The sequence below is a fragment of the Lepidochelys kempii genome, chromosome 1, assembly GCF_965140265.1.
Source record: "Lepidochelys kempii isolate rLepKem1 chromosome 1, rLepKem1.hap2, whole genome shotgun sequence".
NCBI classification, from domain to species: domain Eukaryota; kingdom Metazoa; phylum Chordata; order Testudines; family Cheloniidae; genus Lepidochelys; species Lepidochelys kempii.
In genome coordinates, this window is record NC_133256.1 from 255,915,726 (window position 1) to 255,942,065 (window position 26,340).

Here is a 26,340-nt window from a genome sequence, read left to right on the forward strand (position 1 = left end):
GCTGCACCAGAAGACATTAACGTTTTTCATTACAGTGTATAGTTGAACTCAAATGGTTTGTAATTGTGATTTTGTTAAAATTAAATGAGTACACAAGTAGGAAATTGTTTTATTTCACTAACTACAAATTATCTGTTTTGTTTTGTTTTTAAATTTTAAACAGTCAAAACAAAACAAAACAAAAAAAACATTGCAAAGTGCAAACGTGTAAAAGCCAAAAAAAAAAAGGGGGGGGGGCAGGGGCGGCCAAATTTTTTTTTTGCTTGGGGCGGCAAAAAACCTAGAGCCGGCCCTGGTCAGTAGAGGAGAGATACAGGGAAGAGAGAGTGATTAAAGGGATCTGCTCATGGCACATTTTGTGCCGCTTCCCAGGGGGAACCCTGGGCACCTCGCTACCGCCTGCTCTTCGTGTGAAGAACCAGTGTCTGTGCCAGCCTTGATTCTGTTCCCCAACATCACCAGCCTCTGGCAACACAAGCATTCCCCTCTAGGCCTCTGCAGGCCCTGCTCTTTCTTTACAGATTAGCAATAGGCTCACTCTAACCCCATCTTGATTATCACTACAAAAGTTTTTTTCTCCTGCTGATAATAGCTCATTTTAATTAATTAGCCTCTTACAGTTTGTATGGCAACTTCCACCTTCTCTGTATCTATATATGTATCTTCTTACTATATGTTCCATTCTGTGCATCCGACGAAGTGGGCTGTAGCCCACAAAAGCTTATGCTCTAATAAATTTGTTAGTCTCTAAGGTGCCACAAGTACTCCTTTTCTTTCTTCTAACCCCTGAGTCCTCCAAGCATCTCCAGTCCCTGGGCCACTGGACACTCACGGAATCCACAGATCTGCTACTTCCAAAGGAAGAATAGTACGCTCCAGTTTACCAGTTCCACCACAGAGCACCGCTTAACACACAGCATTGAGATTTGTTTATAGCAAAACCAAGCCTATGTTTATTTAACAAAGAACAGAGTCTCAAATGACAGCGAGCAGAAATACTGGAAACAAAGGATTACATATAAAAGAATAACATGTACACTAGAGCCTAAACTTAACTAATAAGGCATTCCCCTCTCTGCGAAAGGTTAACTCACCCAAAGTTCCTTTCCCTGCTTCAAACAGCCAGACCGGCTGTGATCCACCTTTTATAAAACAAGCCAGCTGGCAGCTTGTCCCCCTGGGGAAGCACACCAGGGTGGCCCTTTGCAACCCCAGATATGTCAAAACAATTCTGTTCTCTTTTATCCATAAACTGACATGCTCCTGCTGTTTGTTTCTTCCTGTAGATTTTGCAATTGCTTGTTAATTACTTAATTTTGAGTAGGTGGTGGCTCTGTATGCACATAGGTATCCATTGTGAAGTAGACCAGTGGCTCTCAATCTTTCCAGATTACTGTACCCATTTAAGGAGTCTGATTTGTCTTGTGTACCTCCCAAGTTTCACCTCACTTAAAAACTACTTGCTTACAAAACCAGACGTAAAAATACCAGTGTCAGAGCATACTATTACTGAAAAATTGCTTACGCTCTCATTTTTACAATACAATTATAAAACAAATCAATTAGAATTGTACTTACATTTCAGCGTATAGCACATAGAGCAGTATAAACAAGTCGTATGAAATTTTAGTTAGTACTGACTTTGTTAGTGCTTTTTATGTAGCCTGTTATAAAACTAGGCATATAGCTAGAAGAGTTGATATGCCCCCTGGAAGACCTCTGCGTACCCCCAGGGGTATACATACCACTGGTAGGGAACCACTGAAGTAGACAATGCTCAGTTTGAATATAACTAGGCAGATAGATAAACGTCTCCTGCCTGTCTGAAAGGAAGACATTTGTCACCTCTTGGTGACCTGATTTAACTCACTGACCTTAAGAACATAATTTCTAGTATAGATGCATAACTCCTCACATACAACCCGTACATACATTTTGCAGGGATTATGATGCCCAGTGTGTTACTGGCTCTGAGCAGAGACCTCATAGGCCGCCCTTTAGTGAATTAGTATGTATATAACTGACCAAGGGGTTCCCTGTAAAACTCTGCACCCCATGTCCTCTGCCAGTTGGCATCAAGAGATTTCCAGGTCACACACATACAGGCAGCTACCCACGTAATTCCCTGCCGCTGAGTGGGTTTGGGGTATTTCTTAATGAAGTTCTGAGGGTCCCCCTCAAAAGGGCTACATCTTTCTGGCCAAGGACTTCACCAGTATTAGTCTACAACCACCCCAGCTGGAGAAGAAACACCTTCCCCCAGCATGCTCTCTGTGCAGCACTCCCACCTCCTGCCAAGGAGAGGTGGACTGGGAATAACACCTGAACTGGCCTGCATAGCAGTGCTAATCCTTAACCCCAAGGCTATCAGGCCTTCCCAGTGCAGCAGGCCAAGCCTCTGCTGGCCTTGGCAGGAAGAGACCAGACCCGGAAAATGACTCTAGATCTCCTTAATGGCAGCGAAGAGCATGAACACTAGACCACAGCTAGGCCTGAGACTTGTGGCTGAAGCCCTGCTAAGAAGAAAGAAGAACAGGAGATTTTATTTGGTTGTTTCCTGCCACTGGCCAGACTGTAAAAATCATAATGCAGAACAATAACCCCTCACATCTCAGCAGCTACCTGAGGAATTTCCAGCAATCAGTGAGTTGAAGGACAACAAGAACGTTGCATGTTTTTTTCTGGGTGTTTTTTTATCTGCACGATTTACATTGTGGATAATCCCCTCTGTCTCCTGCAGAGCTGAGCTCTTGCTGTCAGAGAGGAAGATGTGCTAACCCAGGCCAGCCTCTGGTGCTATGTGTTCTCATTTTTCACATATGTTGCTCTGAGCAGCGGGAGGTTGCTTTTCTGTAGGAACCCTGAGTCACTCTTAGCCTCCTGCAGAGAATATTTCACCCATGTTTATCATTGCCTTGCTGAAAGCACTCGCCCTATACCCAAGTTACAATGTTGCTGCAGGACAGATTGTCTAGCCAGGAAATTATTTGATTTGTAATAGCCCCATTCAGCATGAAGGGACTCAAAGCACTGTACAAATATATTCTAGCAGCCACTGATCACACTTATAAGAGTTAAAAGTTGCAAAGTAGTTTGCATTATATTTCCCCCCCCCATCTTATTTTCAGAGGATCATAACTTTCCAAAACATTCATTTTGTCAGCTGAAACTTGCTATGCTTGGTTTCTCTTCACAGGTGAATATTCCTGGAAAGTTTGGGCCAAACCTATTCAGTCATTCCTGAATTATGGCAGAGTGAAAAAAAAAGCCATTTTTGCACCACCCTATAAAGAAAATATGTTGGCCTGTTGCAACTGTTCCTTTTCCAGCATCACTCAACACTGGCTAAACTTTGAAAGATTAAACTTGGCGTAAGCAGCGTCCCTAATGATCAGAAAGGGCTCTGGCAATTTGCTCAAAAATTCAGATAAAAGAAACAACACAGTTATATAAACATTAGAAAACACGCTCCAGCATGTGCGCTGCGTAACACTCCATGAAGGGTGACTCTGCTCTGTTAGCCAGGCCTGTGGAGCCATTATCTGTGCAGGGCCATGTGCTCCGAACCAGCGGTTAAAGCTGATCAAAGCAAGAGTGGGAGCTCACCAACTCTCTTGTCACCACAGGTCTGGGTGTTAAGTGGCGAAGCAGCAGCGTCCCGCCCTGCAGTAGGGGAAAGGGAACAAATGTAGCCAAAAGAAGTTCCTCCCCTCCCCCCTCCAGGCCCCATCAGCCTGCCTAAGCCCCTTGTGCAGAACTGGTTTGGTCACATCGGTAGTTCTCCGATCTATGTCCAGCAGGATAGAGAATCTGTGTTGATGTAACACAAACAAGCCTAGGAAGTCTGGGGGCATCTTCCCTGGAAAGTGCTGGTGCATTTTAGACAATGTTAAGTTGATTTTTAAAAAAGGTTTTATGTAAAACCCCTGTTTTGTGTATTCCTTATCTGTCCTTCTCCCTGGGGGGAAGACAGAGCTAGTGTAGGGGAGGGGAGTAGGGTTCTCCCACAGAAGAGGAGCTGGCAGGAGATGGATCTTCCCACAGAAAGGAGGCATGTAGGAGAGGGTCACCTTTTCTTTCCCCATCAACTGCAGCTGCTCTACCCACTGGCAGAAACGGCTGTGTGCTTCCTCATGGTCACCGATGGTTAAAAGATAGCTCCAGGGACACTCCTCCATAAAAGCAGAGGGCCATGAGCTGCCAGAGGGTTGTGAGCAGACGCCTAGTGCATTTTAATTTAGTTTTATGACAAATATCTTAATCATCAGGGTCTTGGAAGCTTTGGGGTTTGAATCAGCACTTAGAAATTGACATGTTCCTCTGACGCTGTAGGAACAGCACCAGCATCCCCTGTACCAAGTTCCCAAACTCCCTCCTACTGAAGATAGGAAGCAGCTGCCCAGTGGGCTGCTAGTGCTATTCCTTTACTCCAGCATCTCCATGGAAGGACGGCAGGCCTGGCTCACTCCCCGGCATCCTTAAGGAGCATTTCTCCCTAAGAATGAGGTGAGATGGAGGGATGGATGCGGCCTCTCCCCGGCACTCTTGCTCTCTGGGGTGATTGGAGAGAAGCACATTCTCAGGCTTGTCTCCTGAAGGCCTCATGTTTCCACCATTTGTTTCCTCTAGCTGTAGGGGAGGGCTGGGGGCTTTCCTCTTTGGTGTCCTGCCTTTCCCTCCTCCTATCCCATTGGGTCCCCCTGGCTCCCATGCCCCTTGGGGAGGATGATCCCAACTGCTGCAGCTGCATTGAATGACAAGACAGAGGCAACTGCTCCCTACTCTGATTCATCTCCTCTACGCTCACAAGGGAGCAGCAGAGGTGGGGGGATGAGCCACACTCCCAGGCACAGCAGCTCCTTGTGGCAGGACACCATAACTGCAGGTGAGCTTTCAGGCAGCTCCAGGCCACAGGCTAGAACTGTAATTTCCATGACAGGAGAGTAAAAGCCTGAGGTCCTGGCCAGATCAGGACTAATAGCAGCTGTTTTCCAAGCTGTAAAAAGGGGATATTTATTTACCTACATCACAGGACAGATTGCACAGAGTTCTGCAAATGGTGTTGGTCTCTTCTGTTCAGCCTTTGCTTTGTAACCACAAAGTACTAAGTGTTATTACTATATGGCAGGAATGCTGAAAGGATAAACATCTCCCTGTCCTGCAGCCTCCCAGAGAGCCCAGACGGGGGGTGGGGGGTGGTGGTGGAAGATGACCAGGGGACAGTTTAAAGAACGGAAGCGAAAGGAAGGACAGAAACATTTGATGTGAAGAGACACTCATGTAGGGTTCATTTAAAGTCCATGACTCCTGCATTTTAAATATAGCTGTATAGTTATAGCACATACACACATGACTGTGGTGCGGCCACTGGTAAGACAGAGCACAGCAAAGGTTTAACAGAACAGAGCAACACCATGCATGTTTCAAAACAGGAAGTGAAGAACACAGCATCCCTGGTGCAACAGAAACAAAGGGAAGCATTTTAGCCACTAATATGGAGAAATCTGTTAGTGCTGTGGAACAGCCTTTTGCATTAGCCCCTTTGCAACAGACCATCATGTTCAGTGTGTGTGAAAACTGCCATATAACACCCTGACTCAGACCATGTGCAAACCTTCCTGATGACACCAACATGGGGAGATTGTTATTAGCAGACATCATTAGCACGTAACAGCTTCACTCCGCAGAGACAATAAAAAAGGGATTAAAATTAAAGTCCTGGACCCAGATTTTCAAAGGTACTTAGGCTCCTAACTGGCATCAACATCAATGGAAGTGAAATATCTTTGAGGATCAGGGCCTGCTGCCTAAAACATCCTTGCACTTCTCTGCCCTTTTCATTATTTCTCTACTGGGTCAAAGGTGTGCCCAGGCATTTTGGGACTTCAAGGGAGAATCAGATGCACAGAAAACGCTACCCTCTTCCCGCCACTGAAAGTGGTGCTTCGTAGGGGTGGCTAAAGAGGGAAATCTCTGAGCATATCAAATACTTGGGTACTCAGTATTCATGTTACAGAAGCAATTGTACATATACCCCCATCGTAAAGTTTGCCAGTAACTCTGTGCTTTGACACTGGAATACCACAGAAATCCCAAGCTAGACTTTTCCCTTGGAAGGAAATGGTAAAATAGCTAATTTATATTGTCTCCTGTACACACAATGCAAAGTCAAAGTCTGTTTTTTCCTGTTTTAGGGTGATGGTAAGGCATGAAAGTTAACTATTATAAGAACATATGATGGTGCTCCCCTGTTTTTCCTGCATATGCTGGAAAATGGACAGTCTTTACTAGAAGTGAGAATACTGTAGTGAACTGGTATTGCCAGGGGAATTTAAAGAGGCATGGCACTACTGCCAGGATTAAAACCCTTCCATTTCAAAAAGTTGGCAGGGGCTCTTTAATGATCATACGTGGCCAAGAGCTGTTTTAAATCTCATTCAAAAGATGTCAGCTCCAGCAGCAGAGCTACAGAGCGACACAGCAAAGCATTAGTTCAGCATTGGCCCAAAGTGAAGAGTGCCCCCTACTGGACCACTGGTATCACTTCCTGCAGTGGAGCACCCAGTCTTACCCCGCTTTGAGATAAGAACAAAACTGCCAGCCATATCGTGGCTACAGCCCAGCACCTATGGACTTTCATCACCACTCCTTAAAATGTACTGCTCGTTATAAAGTGTGATGGCACTGCTGGAGGAAAATGCCTTAGCTGGTTGTAATAATGTAAGTGCTGGGAGAAGACTGAGTTCAGAGCCAAGGCGGGGTAAGGGAGACTGAAGACAAACAGAAACAAAAAGCCTATAAAGGCAGTAAATATTGACAGTATTCTGAGGCGTGTGGCATAAATGCACTGAAATTAAGCCTCTTTGATATCCAGGAAAAGCCAGGCAGTGGCCCTAGGTTTCATCCTGAGAACACTAATTTGCAGTTGCTGGATGGGAGTAGCTGAGGGAGAGGTTAGGGAAGGTGGCAGCAGCTGCTGCTACGCAGGTAGGATGGAGGCAGGTGCAAGGAACAAGCAGAAAGGGCAGGCAGGGTGGGGAGAGGCAGCTGAGAGGGACTGCACTCAACTAGAGTTATGAATGTATAAACTCACGACCATCGTTTCAAGGCCAGCCTAGTTAAAGTCCAAAGGCAGAGACCCCTCCTCATCACTTCCCTCCACACCACCATTTTCCTCAGCAGCTAGTCCCTGCAGCCTCTTGTGAGGGTTCTGCACCAGAGTTCAGTGATAAGAACAGCTTCAATTATGCAAACAGACAGGAAGTAGAGGAGGGGTGAGAACACGCTGTGGTTCATTACTGGCAGGAGCCAACATTCCTCCTCGATCAGGAGATGCATCAGCTTTCTGGGTCTCAGAATCCAGCAGCACCTGAAACAAGTCCCACCAGTCCATAGACCCAGAGGAGCTGTGCTGGGAGCTGCACAGAAATAATGGTATTAAAACAAGCAAGTGCATTAAGTTTTAATACTGATGAGTCACTCCCAACATTCTTAAATCCCACCTGCACGCCCACCCCACTGTTTCCATCTGGGGAGCCCCCTTATCTATGCTCAGCTATCACAGCAGCATCATCCCTTACTACTCCTCCCTCCTTCGTGGGCAGGTGAGAGTTGCCCCATGATTTCAGAGAGGGGTTTTTTCTACAGAACTACACAGAAGTGATTAATAAAGTTCTCTTTATTACAGACCTACAAAAGCCCCCCCCACACACAAATGTTTCTCTTCATAAATCAGCAGCAGGGGAGAGTGTGGCATAGGCTCAAGGAGCCACAGAGGATTCATACTTGTCCCAGCAACATGAGGACAAGGATGCAGGTATCATGGATGAAGCAGAGCAATCCCCGATTTTAACAAACCCACCCAGAGCAAATATGTGTCCACATCCTGCAGAGAGTAACCACCCAGTGCTCTGGGTCTGGATAGTAGAGAAACTGATAAACACACCTCTAATTCAGCAGCTGTCTCGCTTTCCCCACTGCCAGTTCTTTGCCGACAGACGGAAGCCCAATTCCAGCTTCTCCCCACCCATTTTGAGGATGAGCGGCCTTACTTCTCACCATCCCTCAGAATTGCTCAGGACTACTGCTGTTCCAGAGGAGAAGGTGGGCCACACCTACACACAAAAAAGGGCACAGATTCTACAAGGCAGTTCAGTTTTGCTTCACGCCTCCCCTGGCAAGAGAACGTGCAACATGACCAAATCCAGAGTCCTGGGTGCAGGTTTCTCTTGTTCAGGCTCCAATGAGTTTCTTAAGGAAGGCCTCCAGCTGATCCTCATCCTTTATCCCCACAAACTTATCCACTACGTCTCCGTTCTTCATAGCCAGTACAGTTGGCACAGCTGAGACCTGGAAGGCAGAGAGGGCACAAACAGACACACAATAAGCTATGCTGGGAAGAGCCCAGCTGCACAATGGCTTTGAAGGATGACCTGCAAAGCACACACACACACACACACACACACAAAAGGCTTGGGCCTTTCTGTATAATTCATAAAGGACTGAAAAGTTTTCGGGGTTTTATTTTTCCTGCTTGCTTTTGACATTAGAAATTCAGGGCCTTTCTAGTCTAGAACAGTGGTTTTCAATCTGGGGTCTGGAGCCACCTGGGGGGGCTGCGAACAAGTTTCAGGGGTCCACCAAGCAGAACCAATGTTAGACTTGCTGGGGTCCAGGGCAGAAAGCCTAAGCCCTGATGTGCAGCTTAGCTTTGTGGGGCACCCCATGGTCTGGGGCCCTGGGCAACAGCCCTGATGGCTACTCCCTAATGCCAGCCCTAGCTTTTATATGTAGAAAGCAGGTGTTGTGGCACAGGTGGGCTATGGAGTTTTTATAGCATGTTGCAGGGGCCTCAGAAAGAAAAAGGGTGAGAACCCCTGGTCTAGACAATCATAGGGCAGCTGGAGAACATGCTCAGCGATTTAATTAAGGTGCAAGAGCTAACAACGAACATTGTCCAAGACATCCTCCAGCAAAACCATGGAAGGCATCGATGCTGCTCATGTTTTTGAGCCTTATGTATGCACTGATTTAACTAAAATCAATCCATGCAGCTTTTGTAGTTTAGACAAGACTCAAGATTAAAAATGCAGACAAAATACCTATTTCCCCCCCAATAAAAATAGTAACCTCTCCTCCCACCACCCCTTTTATCTCATCACAAGGCAGTGCAGGAGGGAGCAAACCCAATGGTTTAGAAATCTTTTAAAGTGCCCTATAAAGTATATTTTACACTGGGTAGTTGTTCCCTACAATTCAACGTGGACCAGAGTGGAACTGCACCTTTCCGCAGGTAGGAGAGGATTCCTTGTCCTCCCCCTCCACCCTTGGAGAAGTACTCTTGTGTTAGCTCTAGACTGTGTCCCTCTCCCCCCCCACAATCCATCTCTTTCCTTCTCCCTGCTCTCACAGCTCATGGCTTCACTGATAGCGTGGTCAGAGACCACCACTTGCTCAGCCTTGCTGATTAGGTAGGGGAAGAAAAGCGCTCAAACTGAGCTGGCAGCCACGTAGTGGCTTTGGGTGTTACTCCCTCAGATGATCCCCCACAAGCTTTGTTCAAAACTAAGGAAGTAACTGTGCAAAGGATGGCACTCAGAATCAAAGCAAAATCCACAGGGACTCAGTCAGGGGGATGAGAAACCTTGCGGCCCTCTTTTGGGGAAGGCGTAACTAGGCTCAGACCAGCATGGAATGGCAAGGGAAAGAATTTGGTAGCATTTCAGAACAGCCAGCCACATACCTCCTGCTACTTCATGGCCCTTAGCTGTAGAGCACTTATCTCCTGGAATGTGTCCCATCCTTATCTTGTAGGCTATCCATCCTGGGAATGCATCCACTCAGCAAGTACATTCCCAGCTGCACTGTCTCTTGCTGCCATCAGGGATCTGCCACCCACACAAATCCTCCCCACAGGAAATCCCTCTGAGATCTGGCTCTTCTCTCACCAGCAGTTTGACATAAAAGAGGTTTTGTTCACCCTGTCCCTCCCCCACACCCATCCAGAACAGTTCCCTGTGTATATCCTCCAGGGCTTTGTACAGACCAGTTTTAGATAATTCAGGCACTGAGGCTCCTACCGCCACTTGCCCAATGCCTGCTTAATCTGTGTTCTTTAGCACCCCCTAGTGACTAGTTGTAGAAGTGCACTGTAGCCCTGGAAAGCTGCTCACCGTACACATGGTGTGGCTGATGTGCCGGTGTATGAATTTTTTTCTTTTTCAGGAAGAAAGGATATAACAGGGGAGCACTGAGCTTGCCTTCATTATGCCCTCCCGGGGCAACGTAGTTGTTACTTTTCAGGGATCCTTCCTCATGCCCCTAATGTAGATTAAACAGCAAGTGGAGTTACACGTGAGGCTATTTTATAGACGAGTTTGGTTAACTAACCAGCCGCTTTAAAGGTCACATGATCAAAGCAAGCGCTAGTCCAAGCGAGGAACAGCGGCAGCCTCCAGAGCTGAAGAGGAGCAGTTAACTTAATGCTGAGTTACAAGCCTTTGTGCGTGGGCCAGCATGAACCTCACGTGCACCTGTGGCTGAGCCCTCCCTCTCCTCCCATGCACCCTGAACCACACTCAAAATATCAGCCTATGTACAGAACTGGCAACGCGCACGGAGCTAAGCGTTTCTCGTCCCTGACCCTTCCTTGGGGTGGCAGCAGGAGCACTGGTCTCCACACTAGATATGCTAGTGCTGGGCTGTGCCTCTAAGGGTATGTCTACATGGCAGCCGGGAGGTGGAGCGAATACGTACCCAGGGGCTCAGATGGGATTGTACCTGGGTGGCTAGCCAGAGCCGCCACGGTCACGCGGCTATTCTTAGCATGCTAGCTTGAGCAGAGCTAGCGCATTTTCATCTCCTCGAGCTGAGCATCTCCGCCCAGCTGCTGTGTGCGTGGTCTCTAAGGGACACGGCCCAGAACTCACAGCCTTTTTTTGGGGGGTGAGGAAGGGGGAGAGGAAGCAGCGCAGAGGGAGGGGACAGCTAGAGTGGCTTTCAGCTACTCTGTGCTTCCAGATGCTGAACTGCTCCAGGGGGGCCGAGCGGCTCCCAGCATAGCTTAAAAAGTCTCATGGGACCATCTAACTTACAACAGCATCCCAGGATGTCTTATGGGCAGCCCCTATACCAGGGCTGGTCCGCAAGTCCTCGGGTTCTGTACTGCCTGCACCAGGGAAAATCTCCCCCAAACAGAACCAGGGCTGTTAGGCCTCCTTTACACCACTCCAGCACTTTTACGCAGCATAGAGAGACCAGAGAAGAAGTGAGGATTTCACCAGTAAGTTTAGGAACAATGTAGGGAACTCCGGACAGGAACAAGCTACTACTGCAGCAATGTCTCCAGCCAAAGGAGTCCCCCTGCTAGCTTTCCAAAACTACCACACCAGCCAGTCTATGCATTGACCAGCAGCAGTGTGGGAGAAGGGGCTGAGCTTTCCCAGCTAGGATTAAAATGCATCCTGGCAACAAGCCAGTGCAACTGAAAGTGAGAGAGAATCCCACACAGAGCAGATCAAAGCCAAAGTACTCCCCTCTCTTTGCCCTTGTGGTTAAGAAGGGAAGCGACAGTGGGGTGGAAAAGCTGTGTTCTGAGACCTCCTGAAAAGTGGGTGTTGGATGAGAAGGGACTGAGAATCTCAGGAGAACAGATTATTGTCTTGGGCAGAACTGGATCTGCAAGGTTTCTAGCGGTAGGAAATGCCTCTGGGACGTGTGCTCTGCTGGGACAGCCTGGAGCCAAGGGCAGGCAGGGACCCATGTGAAGGAATGCTCAGGCATTCCAAAGCTCTCTGAGGGGGTCTCTCTCCATCCGCAGCCCCCAAAGAATCCACTGCAGAGAGGACGTTGTGCAATCTCAGGCTGGGCAGCCGGCCAGGGTCTGCATGTGAAGGGGAGGGAGAAACGTGGGAGGAAGCTGGTTTTCTGGCAGCTAGCAGGGGAATTGTGGGGGTGAGAAAAGGGCCTTGAAAATCCCAGGACACAAGCAGAGAACAATTTGAGAGTCCTGGATCCCAGGTGGAAGAGCCCTCAGTTCGTGTTCCTAGAAGAGGATGCTGCTAGCAGGGTACTTCAGATTTCCTGCCCCAGTGTAGGTCGATTTCCGACCCCCTACCCTGAACACCATAGCGTCCTCTTCTTTTGTGCAGACTTAGAACAGCATGGAGCCACTCTGGCCAACCCCTCCAGCTGGTTTTCCAGTTGTCTGGGACTGCTCTGGTATAATTGGAGCAGAAGTGCTACCAGTTACCTATAGCAAGGCTTGGAACAATAATGATTAAGCTATTTGATCCCTAATCTCTTATCTGTGGACAGCACAATCCTTACCCAGTGCCTGGTGTACATCTCTTGGCTTCAAATACTTCACTGTTTAAAAAAATCGCAACCTCTCCCAGTGTGTCCTCATTAGCACCCTCAAACACATCCTCCATGCTTAATGACAACATTCCTCAACTTTGGTCTGGGCATGTATGTCCGGGCACTGTCACAGAGCAAAGCCCCCACCACCGACCTTAACAGAGGATGCAAGCTGTGCCGACCCTCCACGCCTGCTGGAGAGTTCTGTCACTTTAAAGGGAGAGGGAGGGAAGAGACTGGCTCCACTTTGCCCCAAAGGCTTACCCACTGCAACCTGGGAGTAACAGCATGTGACACCCCACCCCCCACTCTTGGAGAGATGACATTCCCCAGAGGCTGGTTGACAGCTGGCTGGCAGGTTTTCTTTTGAGCTCCTTGTCCTAGCTTCAGCCCTGGCTCAAAGATGTGAGGTTTTAATCCCTAAAGGGAAGGAGCACAGCTCTCCTCTCCAATGGGAGAGTGAATATTAACCCTTTTTTGCTGCAGGGTCTTATTGTAGACTACAGCAGCAGTGTTCTTTGTCCACTAGGTACTAGGAAGGGGAGACACCAGGTCCCTAGGGCCGAACTGGGGGATTTTTCAGTTTCTCAAATGAGCTTTTTTTTTTTTTTTTTTTTTTTTTTTTTTTTAATAAAAAGGCCGAATCCTTCTCTGTGTTCAGTTATTTCCTCCCAAAGCACCCGGTGGCAGTGCGGAGGACAGAGAGTTCACATGCATAGCAGTGGAAAGATGGGTTAACCTAAGTGCTGAGGACCCAACCTGCCAGAAAATGGATGAGTTTATTCCTCCCGCCACATACATTCCCTTTCCCTCCCCAAAAAAACAAAGCCGTATGATATAGCTTGAGGATGAGACATTAACACCTATGGAATCCTTTTATGGCTTGGGAGGGAGAGCCAGTGAATGAGAGGGGCTGGGAAGGGATTCAGCCCACTCTGCATCTTTAGGGCAAATGGTGTTGATCACATGACACAGGTGTTTAAGAGCACACTGGGCTAAATGTTAGGCCCATCGTTCCATGGCTGCCTTGCATTTGGAGTGACCTGCAAGCTCTCCGCGTCGCTGCCTGTCCTTGTGTTATACATCTATACAGTGCTTTGCACCATGGGGCTTGGAGTCTTTAGGCACTATCCCAATACAAACACCAGCAATATTCAAGAAGAGCCTGAGAGCTACAAATAGAGATGACTGAAGGCTTGGGGTGTGTATCTACTGACACACATAAAACAGGAGTCCCTAAGCAATCACATACCTCCTACCCCAACATGCAGCTGCACTGACAAGTAGGGCTGTCAAGCGATTAAAAAAATTAATTGCGATTAATCACACTGTTAAACAATGGGTTTCAGAGTAACAGCCGTGTTAGTCTGTATTCGCAAAAAGAAAAGGAGTACTTGTGGCACCTTAGAGACTAACCAATTTATTTGAGCATAAGCTTTCGTGAGCTACAGCTCACTTCATCAGATGCATATCGTGGAAACTGCAGCAGACTTTACATATACACAGAGAATATGAAACAATACCTCCTCCCACCCCACTGTCCTGCTGGTAATAGCTTATCTAAAGTGATCATCAGGTGGGCCATTTCCAGCACAAATCCAGGTTTTCTCACCCTCCACCTCCCACACAAATTCACTCTCCTGCTGGTGATAGCCCATCCAAAGTGACAACTCTTTACACAATGTGCATGACAATCAAGTTGGGCTATTTCCTGCACAAATCCAGGTTTTCTCACATCCCCCCCACCCCCATACACACACAAACTCACTCTCCTGCTGGTAATAGCTCATCCAAACTGACCACTCTTCAAGTTTAAATCCAAGTTAAACCAGAACATCGGGGGGGGGGGGTAGGAAAAAACAAGAGGAAACAGGCTACCTTGCATAATGACTTAGCCACTCCCAGTCTCTATTTAAGCCTAAATTAATAGTATCCAATTTGCAAATGAATTCCAATTCAGCAGTTTCTCGCTGGAGTCTGGATTTGAAGTTTTTTTGTTTTAAGATAGCGACCTTCATGTCTGTGATTGCGTGACCAGAGAGACTGAAGTGTTCTCCGACTGGTTTATGAATGTTATAATTCTTGACATCTGATTTGTGTCCATTTATTCTTTTACGTAGAGACTGTCCAGTTTGACCAATGTACATGGCAGAGGGGCATTGCTGGCACATGATGGCATATATCACATTGGTGGATGTGCAGGTGAACGAGCCTCTGATAGTGTGGCTGATGTTATTAGGCCCTGTGATGGTGTCCCCTGAATAGATATGTGGGCACAATTGGCAACGGGCTTTGTTGCAAGGATAAGTTCCTGGGTTAGTGGTTCTGTTGTGTGGTATGTGGTTGTTGGTGAGTATTTGCTTCAGGTTGCGGGGCTGTCTGTAGGCAAGGACTGGCCTGTCTCCCAAGATTTGTGAGAGTGTTGGGTCATCCTTTAGGATAGGTTGTAGATCCTTAATAATGCATTGGAGGGGTTTTAGTTGGGGGCTGAAGGTGACGGCTAGTGGCGTTCTGTTATTTTCTTTGTTAGGTCTGTCCTGTAGTAGGTAACTTCTGGGAACTCTTCTGGCTCTATCAATCTGTTTCTTTACTTCTACAGGTGGGTATTGTAGTTGTAAGAAAGCTTGGCATGAAATGTTGTAAAGGCATGAAAAGTTGTAAGAAATGTTGGCATACTGTGATACCTTCAGATCAGCGGCACTGCTATGGGTACCCGCATGGCCCCACAGTATGCCAACATTTTTATGGCTGATTTAGAACAACGCTTCCTCAGCTCTCGTCCCCTAAAGCCCCTACTCTACTTGCGCTATATTGATGACATCTTCATCATCTGGACCCATGGAAAAGAAGCCCTTGAGGAATTCCACCATGATTTCAACAATTTCCATCCCACCACCAACCTCAGCCTGGTCCAGTCCACACAAGAGATCCACTTCCTGGACACTACAGTGCTAATAAACAATGGTCACATAAACACCACCCTATACCGGAAACCTACTGACCGCTATTCCTACCTGCATGCCTCCAGCTTTCACCCTGACCACACCACACGATCCATCGTCTACAGCCAAGCTCTGCGATACAACCGCATTTGCTCCAACCCCTCAGACAGAGACAAACACCTACAAGATCTCTGTCAAGCTTTCTTACAACTACAATACCCACCTGCAGAAGTAAAGAAACAGATTGATAGAGCCAGAAGAGTTCCCAGAAGTTACCTACTACAGGACAGACCTAACAAAGAAAATAACAGAACGCCACTAGCCGTCACCTTCAGCCCCCAACTAAAACCCCTCCAATGCATTATTAAGGATCTACAACCTATCCTAAAGGATGACCCAACACTCTCACAAATCTTGGGAGACAGGCCAGTCCTTGCCTACAGACAGCCCCGCAACCTGAAGCAAATACTCACCAACAACCACATACCACACAACAGAACCACTAACCCAGGAACTTATCCTTGCAACAAAGCCCGTTGCCAATTGTGCCCACATATCTATTCAGGGGACACCATCACAGGGCCTAATAACATCAGCCACACTATCAGAGGCTCGTTCACCTGCACATCCACCAATGTGATATATGCCATCATGTGCCAGCAATGCCCCTCTGCCATGTACATTGGTCAAACTGGACAGTCTCTACGTAAAAGAATAAATGGACACAAATCAGATGTCAAGAATTATAACATTCATAAACCAGTCGGAGAACACTTCAGTCTCTCTGGTCACGCAATCACAGACATGAAGGTCGCTATCTTAAAACAAAAAAACTTCAAATCCAGACTCCAGCGAGAAACTGCTGAATTGGAATTCATTTGCAAATTGGATACTATTAATTTAGGCTTAAATAGAGACTGGGAGTGGCTAAGTCATTATGCAAGGTAGCCTGTTTCCTCTTGTTTTTTCCTACCCCCCCCCCCCCCGATGTTCTGGTTTAACTTGGATTTAAACTTGAAGAGTGGTCAGTTTGGATGAGCTATTACCAGCAGGAGAGTGAGTTTGTGTGTGTATGGGGGTGGGGGGGATGTGAGAAAACCTGGATTTGTGCAGGAAATAGCCCAACTTGATTGTCATGCACATTGTGTAAAGAGTTGTCACTTTGGATGGGCTATCACCAGCAGGAGAGTGAATTTGTGTGGGGGGGTGGAGGGTGAGAAAACCTGGATTTGTGCTGGAAATGGCCCACCTGATGATCACTTTAGATAAGCTATTACCAGCAGGACAGTGGGGTGGGAGGAGGTATTGTTTCATATTCTCTGTGTATATATAAAGTCTGCTGCAGTTTCCACGATATGCATCTGATGAAGTGAGCTGTAGCTCACGAAAGCTTATGCTCTAATAAATTGGTGAGTCTCTAAGGTGCCACAAGTACTCCTTTTCTTTTTACCGTTAAACAATAATAGAATACCATTTATTTAAATTTTTTTGGATGATTTCTACATTTTCAAATATATTGATTTAAATTATAACAGAATACAAAGTGTACAGTGCTTACTTTGTATTTATTTGATTACAAGTATTTGCACTGAAAAATAAAATAAATAGTATTTATCAATTCTCCTTATAAAAGTACTGTAGTGCAATCTCATCATGGAAGTTGAGCTTACAAATGTAGAATTATGTACCAAACAACTGCATTAAAAAATAAAACAGTGTAAAATGTTAGAGCCTGCAAGTCCACTCAGTCCTACTTTTTGTTCAGCCAATTGCTCAGACAAACAAGTTTGTTTATATTTGCAGGAGATAATGCTGCCTGCTTCTTGTTTACAATGTCACCTGAAAGTGAGAACGGGTATCGTCATGGCATTGTTGTAGCTGGCGTCACAAGATATTTATGCGCCAGATGCGCTAAAGATTCATATGTTCCTTAATGCTTCAATCACCAATTCCAGGGGACATGTGTCCATGCTGATGACGGGTTCTGCTCGATAACAATCCAAAGCACCGTGGACCAATGCATGCTCATTTTCATTATCTGAGTCAGATGCCACCAGCAGAAGGTTGTTTTTCTTTTTTGGTGGTTCGGGTTCTGTAGTTTCCACATCGGAGTGTTGCTCTTTTAAGATTTCTGAAAGCATGCTCCACACCTCATCCCTCTCAGATTTGGAAGGCACTCCAGATTCTTAAACCCTGGGTCGAGTGCTGTAGCTATCTTTAGAAATCTTGCATTGGTACCTTCTTTGTGTTTTGTCAAATCTGCAGTGAAAGTGTTCTTAAAATGAACAACATGTGCTGGGTCACCATCCAAGACTGCTAGAACATGAAATATATGGTAGAATGCTGGTAAAACATAGCAGGGGACATACAATTCTCCCCCAAGGAGTTCAGTCACAAATTTAATTAATGCTTTTTTTTTTTTAAATGAGCGTCATCAGCATGGATGCATACCCTCTGGAATGGTGGCTGAAGCATGAAGAGGAAAATGAATGTTTAGCATATCTGGCATGTAAATACCTTGCAATGTCGGCTACAAAAGTTCTGTCTTAACGACTGGCTGAACAAGAAGTAGAAATGAGTGGACTTGTAGGCTCTGAAGTTTTACATTGATTTTTTTTTTGTTACATAACTGTATTAAAAATCAAAACAATCTCCATTTGTAAGTTGCACTTTCAAGACAAAGATTGCACTACAGTACTTGTATGACATGAATTGAAAAATACTATTTCTTTTATCATTTTTATAGTGCAAATATTGGTAATCAAAAATAATATACACTTTGATTTCAATTACAACACAGACTACAATAAGAAAAGGAGAACTTGTGGCACCTTAGAGACTAACAAATTTATTTGAGCATAAACTTTCGTGAGCTACAGCTCACTTCATGCTCAAATAAATTTGTTAGTCTCTAAGGTGCCACAAGTACTCCTTTTCTTTTTGCGAATATAGACTAACATGGCTGCTACTCTGAAATAGACTACAATATATATGAAAATGTAGAAAAACATCCAAAATATTTAATAAATTTCAACTGGTATTCTATTGTTTAACAGTGCAATTAAAACTGTGATTAATTTTTTAAATCACGATTAATTTTTTTTTTGAGTTAATCACGTGAGTTAACTGATTAATTGACAGCCCAACTGACAAGCCTTTCCTTAACATAAGGATACCCTTATGCCCCCGCCTAGCCACCGCTGGAACAGCGTCCTCCTGCTCCTGGCCCATACCTCATATTCAATGGCCAGGTCTGTGTGATCATCAATGTCCACTTTCGCCATCAGCACCTTCCCCTGCTGCTTGGCCACCATCTTCTCTAACCTGGGGCCCAGGATCTTGCAGGGGCCACACCACCTCACAGGGAAGAAAAAGAACAGGCATTACACAAGAAACTGCTAGGCATCCATAGTTTGATTCACACCATTCATGGTATTTCACAGGCAACCTGATCACCACCTAACCCCTCCTCCCTACACTGACCTTTACACTATGGGAAATTACCACAATTTAAACACCAAGGGTGAACATTAACCAACCGCTTTTGCAATCGTTAGACTCAGAATCACCGTCAGAAAGTAACACAGGTTCTGAGACTGTCTTCGCTATGGAGCCTATGTTGGCATAGCCCCTTAGTGTAGACACAGCCTACTCTGAGGGTATGTCTACACTACAACAGCACAGGTACAGTGCTGCTGCTGTAACGTAGATGCTTCCAACATGGACAGAAGGGTGTTTTCTGTCAATGTAGATAATCCATCTTTCAGAAGCAGCAGCTACGTCGATGGACAAATTCTTCCATCAAACTAGCTGTGTCTACAGCTAGGTCGACTTAACTATGCTGCACAGGGGTGACAGTTTTCACAGCCCTGAGTGATGTAGCTAGGTCAACCTAAGTTTCAGGTGTAGACCAGGCCTGACAAAAGGAGTTTTTCTCTTGGTATAGGAACACCACCTCCCTGAATGACATCAGCTAAGCCAACACAAGCCCACTTCTGTTGACATAGCTGCATCTACACTGGGGATTTTGTCAGCAAAGCTATGCCACTCAGGGGTGTGGGTTTTTGATACCCCTGACCAACACAGCTATGCCAACAAAACTATTAAGCATAGACCAAGCCTGGATTGCAACACAGTTTAAAGAGAGGCTTCCATAAGAAATAATTAAATCAGGGGAAGATGGGAAGAGGCTAATATTCAGTGTTAGCCCATTACTCTTGAAACACCTCAGTCTCCAAAGTGGTTGCTGTGTTTACCTAAGGGCTCTGTTTCACAGCAAAATCACTGTCACTGAGAGGTTGTCTCTATTTAAAAAAAAGAAAAAAACCACAACAACAGACACTCCCTGTCCCAAACTCTGGTATTAGCAAGAGTTTGAACAGAAGCTATTGGTGCTAATCAAAGTGCTGAGCTCTTCCTCTCACTGCACTTGGAGTCATACTGCCCAGCTTACACTGATCTCAATCCCTCCTACCCTCACAAAGAAAAGACTAATAAGTCCCAAACCCTTACATCATGCTTTAGATTGAAACCACAGCTGATTTTGCTCCCTATGCTACCCCCAATAGCTTTTGGTCTCTTTATCTGAGGACATACAAATTGATCCTCCTTCTCACGGCCCCAGTCATCATTAGTTTCCATTTCAGTCTGTCGCTCTTGTCCATTTAGATTGAGAGTTTTCCAGACTCTATGCTCTGTGTTTGTATAGGACCAAGCAAAAAAGGGGGCCTTTATGTTGCTTGGGGACACTAGGTGCCACCAGACACAAATGAGACAGAAAATTATTACTACTATAATTTAGCAGATAACATCTTGGATCTATTTCCATTGTTAGTCAATGGCAAAATCTTTATCAATGCCAACTGCTGATGTTAGCAAAAGCCTTTGCCAATACCAACTCATTGCTACTGGTGAAAGTCTTTTCTCAGTGTAAACAGCATTCAGAAAAATGGGACAGACATTATATAATTTGATTATAGATGAGACTATGAACTTCTCAGCAACTACTTCTGGTCACCTGGGAACTAGTAGCTGCTAAAGAAAACATGAAGGTAACAAGAGGAGTATTTGGAATGATTTAAAAATTGCATGGAGATTAATTTGGAGGACACAGATCACTTGTAATACACAGCTTTCATGCAGCCATTTGTTCTAGTTGTCTGTTTGGGCCTAAATGTCAATAAAGAAAACATAACGAGCTTGTGCTGCACATTTAATGCTAGCAAGTATCCTTATGACACAGTAAGAAGAGAACCTCATGAGCCATAATGGGAGAGAGCTGAACTGTAGGGCAGTAAAATGTAGCAATAAAATAGATTCTGGTGTTTGTCGCTGTCAGACTGTGGGCTGAAAAAGGTGGAAGCCAAAATAATATTAAGTAAATAAAAAGCTTACTAAGACCGGGGTTGTTATGCGTGTTCATTCTGTTACTGTGATGAAGTGGGAATCTTCTGTAATATTCTTATGAATGATATACATGACAGTGACTTACTTGAGTAGGGATTGGCACCCCATAGGTGTAGAGCAGTAGACATGAGGTGTTGGGTCACCTAACTGCCTGGGGCAGTATGAATGGGTCCTTGAAGGACTGGCCAACACTGACCCATATCAGTGAAGGATTCAGAAAGACTATGGTAATCCCAACAACTGAACAATTGACAATGATCCACAGGAACTCCAGCAGGCGCAACATGTGAATTCAGCAGGAGGAAGACAATGGACCAAGAGAGGAGAAGATGCTAAGATACAAGCTGGTCTTTGGAGAGACATGGGATTGACAGGCGAAGAGACAAAAACATGGAGAGAGAGTGGAAACGGATTCCACAGCCGCTTTGCTGGCTGATTGCACTGGCTCGGCCAGTATGAATTATGTCTTAGCATAGAGACTTAAAGGTTAACTTAAGGACTTTCCAGTGCTGTGTTACAGTTGACTAATAAAACCTACTCTGTTTGGAAAAGGCTGCCTGGTGTCACTGCAAATATTGCTGAGGTGCACTGGTTCTGGAAGACAGGAAATGTCTCTGATAACGAGTTATCTAAGTTGGATTTGCTGAGTAGAGCTCAAGAGCCCAGGTGCTCAGTTTTGGAGGCACTGAAGCCGTGTGGCCTACCTTTAAGGAAGAATGGGCACCCTTCAGGATCTGGCACACTGAAAAGGTTCCTCTGTGTGTGTGTGTGTGGGGGGGGCAACAACAATGCAGGGTCACGTGCCCCCCCCATATTTCTACCAGCGTTTGCCAGCCCTGCTCTGTCACATGGGGTGGCTGGACCCCATCCCTGCCCAGCAGCTGCTGGGGGAGCCGGTAAGCTGAGCTCTGTGGGGAGAGGAAGGAGCAACAGCTGGGAGCTGCAGGGAGGGGCCACTGCTATGGGGGGGACCTGCTTGGTGGAGTGCCATGACTCGAGCTGTTCTGGGGGCAGCCAAATATTTAAACTGTGTCCTCTCCTCTCCCCACCCCAATCAGCAGGTATAGGTCATCTCTGCATGCAAGGGACTGTTTAAAGCTGGGCATAGCACAGATGCTATGGATCCATAACAATGACATAATCTATGTTAACATCTTGGTGAAATACTATAAGCGTTATGTTTTGTATACAGGTATTGGTAGCATTCTGTATTGTTGACCAAACTTGCTAAAACCTTACAGAGAAATACTCTTGAGTTTAGTGTGTTTATGTCTGCACTACGAAACCGATGCCAGCACAGTCCCCTAGTGCAGAAGCAGCCTACATGAGAGAAGATTTTCTGGTGGTGTAGGAACACAACCTCCCTGAACGACAATAGCTATGTCAACAGAAAAACTTCCTTCAGCTGCCTTTACACTGGAGTTTTATCGGCTTAGGTGTGTCAGTCAGGGGTGTGATTTTTCCACTCCCATGAGCAATCCAGCTATGCTGATATAACTTTTAAGCATAGACAAAGTTTAATTCTTTGTGTCACGCAACAGCTTCTGAATGCTGCATTCAATCAATTCCAAAACTCCAGGGAACGTTCTAAGCATCAGTAGCCAGAACTCTATTGATTTGGGGGGCGGAGAGGGGGAAATAAATAAATCAGAAAACCAGAAGGGGCATTGCGGGGGACACCTGAAGCCCTGCCAGCTCTTTACCCAGTCATAACAACTTCTCCAATTGTCTACAGCTCAAAAGAACTGGTTGATGGTAGCCATTAATGTCTTCTAGCATAACATACTCTGTCTCATCTCTGTTCATTCTCCCAATAGAATTAAACACATTGACATCCTGAATGACTTCTCTCCCAGAAAGAAAAATAACAGTGGAGGAAACAGGACTGTGCACACAGCCTCTGGCATGGTGGGGGAGGAGAATGGGGGACCCTGGTAGGTGGGGGAGGAGAATGGGGCACACAGAACCCTTGGTGGTTGGGGAGGGAGACTGAGGGACCCTGGTATGTGAGGAGGGAGAAAGGGAGACACAGAGAGCCGCTAGTTTGGGAGGGAAGGTGGGAATAGGGGGCATGGGGTAATGAGGGTGCACACAGAATTCCTGCAATGGTGGGAGAATGGGTGAGAGAGTAATGGGGGACACACAAAACCCCTGCTGAGGGGGAGGCTGGGGAATGCTTTGGAATGAGTGGAGGGGATAATGGGGGACATGGAGAAAAGGGGCCACACAGAGTGTCTGTCATATAGGGAAACGGGAATAGAGAGCTGCTGGAATGGGGGGGTTGGGCCGAGGGAAATGAGGGGAACACAGAAACCTTTTGCTGATATGGCTTATTCTGTTCTAGGAACAGGTATGAATTATACCAATAAAAGTACTTTCGTGTGGGTAGAAGCTGTCTCTCCACTGGGAGGGTTTGCCGGTATATCTATGCCAGCAAACATGCTTAAGTGTAGTGCTGTTATGAGGCCAGGTCTCTCCCTACATGGATCACAAAGCACTTCAAAAAGATAGGAAGGCACTCTTATCCCTATTTACAGAGGCAGAAACCAAGGCAAAGAGAAGGCAAGTAATTTGCCCAAAGGCACAGTAGCAGAGGCTAAATAGTGAAGAGTGTTACTTGTAGGATGTAAGAGTGAGAGAGAGAAAGGACACTCCAGAGGGGCTCACTGCTCCACACCCAATACTCACTGTGCATGAAAATCTACCACCACCGGCTTCTGGCTGTTCACAACTCTGTCCTGGAAGTCAGACCCATCCTGGATGTTAAAGGTGGCCCTGCAGACAGGTGTGGTAGAAAATGTCCTAATGGAAGCAGGCACAGTGATCTGGGTAAGAGGGACAAGTGATCTAGGGTAGCATGGTGCTGCTGACACCTTGGAGAGGATCGACACAGGCGGCACAGAATGCTTTTTGGGGGAGATGGATAGAAACCTCCTCAGCGCGAGCCTCTGGGCCATCTGTTTAATGAAGGGGAAAAGGAATTTGGGATCAGCCCATGCCATGGCGGAAAGGAGAGCGGAAAAACAGCATTTCTGGGTATTATGCTTCTGAACAGCTCTCCAGCCCCAGCAATTCCACTGCTGCTTTCCTCCCGGTTCCTACAGCTCAGCCAATGCCCGCCCCCCCCCCCCGATCATGCCAGCCCTCCCCACAAGTGCTCCTTCTCCATGCCCTGCCGCCCCCTCTCTGCCATGCCAGCCTCCCAGTGCTCCTCCCTCTTATCCACAACCCCCTACCATCACAGCCCCTGCCCCCCCATGTCCTGCGCTCCCCCTCCCCCCCGTGCCCCCATGTCCTGCGCTCCCCCTCCCCCCCGTGCCCCCATGTCCTGCGCTCCCCCTCCCCCCCCGTGCCAGCCCTGCCCCCCATGTCCTGCGCTCCCCCTCCCCCCCCGTGCTAGCCCTGCCCCCCATGTCCTGCGCTCCCCCTCCCCCCGTGCCCCCATGTCCTGCGCTCCCCCTCCCCCCCGTGCCAGCCCTGCCCCCCATGTCCTGCGCTCCCCCTCCCCCCGTGCCCCCATGTCCTGCGCTCCCCCTCCCCCCCCGTGCTAGCCCTGCCCCCCATGTCCTGCGCTCCCCCTCCCCCCGTGCCCCCATGTCCTGCGCTCCCCCTCCCCCCCGTGCCAGCCCTGCCCCCCATGTCCTGCGCTCCCCCTCCCCCTGTGCCCCCATGTCCTGCGCTTCCCCGGCCCCCATGCCAGCTCTACCTCCCCGTACCAGCCCTGCCACCGTGCTCTGCTCCCCCTGCTCTGCGCTCCCCCCGCCAGCGTGCCAGCCCTGCCGTACCCCTCCCTCACTCACTCCCCCCCTCCCCTCCGGCGCAGTCACCCCGCGCGCTGGGCCCGGGGTCCCCCACTCACCTTCTCGGCGGCGGAGGTGACGCAGACGCTACCGAGGAGCAGATTGGCTAGGGCGGCCGAGGCGCTCCAGGAGCGCAGGGCGACCCTGAACAATGGATTGGCTGAGGAAAGCCAATCTGTCACAGCTTCGCGCTGATTGGCCCTTGAACAGCAACTCCGGGCCGCTGTTTTCTAGTCCTGGAACATGATTGGCTGGCGAAGATGTCCTTCAGGCCCCTGCGTGTAGTTCTAGGCTTTGGTTGGCTACCTTTAGAATACAGGGTGGGCTCCTGGGTGCTGATTGGCTGCTGAGAAGGGGTGTTCAATAGTATGACCGTTCTACCGTCCTCCACCCGCTGCGCCCATGAAGGGCCGAGCTCGGCAGTGCCTCCCCCCCGCCCATCCCGTGAGCCTAGGGCGCGCGCGGGCTGGCTCCTGCACGAAGGGGGCAGCTGGTGCCCCTTGCCCGGCGTCACAGCGCAGACCCTGCGTGCCCTGGTGTGGGCCTGCACCTTGCTGGGGTGACCAGATAGCAAGTGTGGAAAATCAGGCGGGGGGGGGGTAACACAGACGCCTGCATAAGACAAAGCCCCAGTTATCAGCACTGCCCCGCTAAAATCGGGACATCTGGCTACCATACACCGTGCCCCTGCGAGGCCACTGCCAACCAGCTCAGAGCCATGGGTCAGCGAATCCAGAAGGCTTTTGAGAGGCGGCTCCTGGTCACTGCGACTAAACAGCTGAAAGAGGAGTAGCGGATCCATTGCTGCTGTTGCTTAATTCACCCTGCTCCTTCTTTAAGATTTAGACCTAGAAACGTGGGCCTGGATGCATCAGTCAGGACTGGGACCCCCTTGTGCTAGATGTACAAGCATACATTATGGTCAAATTCAAGTGTTTCAAAATCATGAGTCAGGTCCTAAAAATAATGAAAGTGGCTGAACAATCACAAGTGATTTTGTTTTTCAATATATATTGGATTCTTTTTATTTCCCTTTGGGGTTCTGAGCCTTGTTTTCAAGCTTTGTTTCACAACTATGACTTTCACTGATTAAAAAGTATGTTGCAATTCTCATGCAGACTCTTGAGTTCAGGAGATGGAGATTTAAGAAAAACAAAACCTCCATAGAACACCCACACTCCCACATTAAATGATGTGGACAACCCAAAAGTGTCATTTTTCCTTATGAGTCAGTACAGACTCTAGTACCCCACCACAGTGGTGTGCAGCATCACAAGTGCAGAATGGCCACTGTGTTTCAGATTGGGTCCAAGGCAATTTAGGATGATGTGAATATCAGATGATTATCATCCCCCCTATTGTCTTTGTGCCAACAGACTGATAAGCCAACCCTTAGCCTACTACCTCACTGTACATTGAAGTTGCTACTGGCAGTGATTTCTGCTACAAGGTACAAAAAGGCAAAAATTTTCAAGCCAATGATAGTCATTACCACAAATAAAATCTTGCTAATTGTGGCACCTTCATTCTATCCCTGTTTATTCACCTGACAGATGGCAAGAACAGTCTTACCATATTGTTTTCAGGTGTTTTTGTGGCCCACTGCTTTACAATGGGTACAAGCTGGGGTAGTAACAAAGCAAAATCATCCCAGTTTTGTGCAGTGAGCTCTCGTAGTCCCTGCTAGTTGCAATACAGCAACATCCCACTACTTTGGAAACAACACAATCTATTCTCGGTCTTTGTTAAACTAAAAGATCTAAAAACTGTCAAAGGGCAGGTGGGGTGGGAACTGTCTGTTGGGGTCCCAGAGCATGGCCACTAGTTAAGTCAAG

The 26,340-nt window shown here is 47.2% G+C and overlaps 1 protein-coding gene across 3 annotated transcripts; it reads right to left on the reverse strand.

Annotated features, from left to right (window-relative positions):
- TXN2 (thioredoxin 2) lies at nt 1-24,664 on the reverse strand. 3 transcript variants are annotated; one of them, XM_073325110.1, is made up of 4 exons: nt 24,565-24,664; nt 23,394-23,662; nt 18,533-18,656; nt 1-8,349 (listed from the first exon to the last, which is right to left on the reverse strand). In XM_073325110.1, the coding sequence occupies exons 2-4, from the start codon at nt 23,660-23,662 to the stop codon at nt 8,233-8,235; spliced, it is 510 nt and encodes a 169-aa protein (XP_073181211.1). In that variant the 5' UTR covers nt 24,565-24,664; the 3' UTR covers nt 1-8,232. The 3 variants fall into 3 exon arrangements, with proteins under 3 accessions (XP_073181211.1, XP_073181217.1, XP_073181202.1); XM_073325116.1 differs by lacking the exon at nt 24,565-24,664 and adding an exon at nt 24,533-24,555; XM_073325101.1 differs by lacking the exon at nt 24,565-24,664 and having other exon boundaries at nt 23,394-23,817.
- Nucleotides 24,665-26,340: the final 1,676 nt, after the last annotated feature.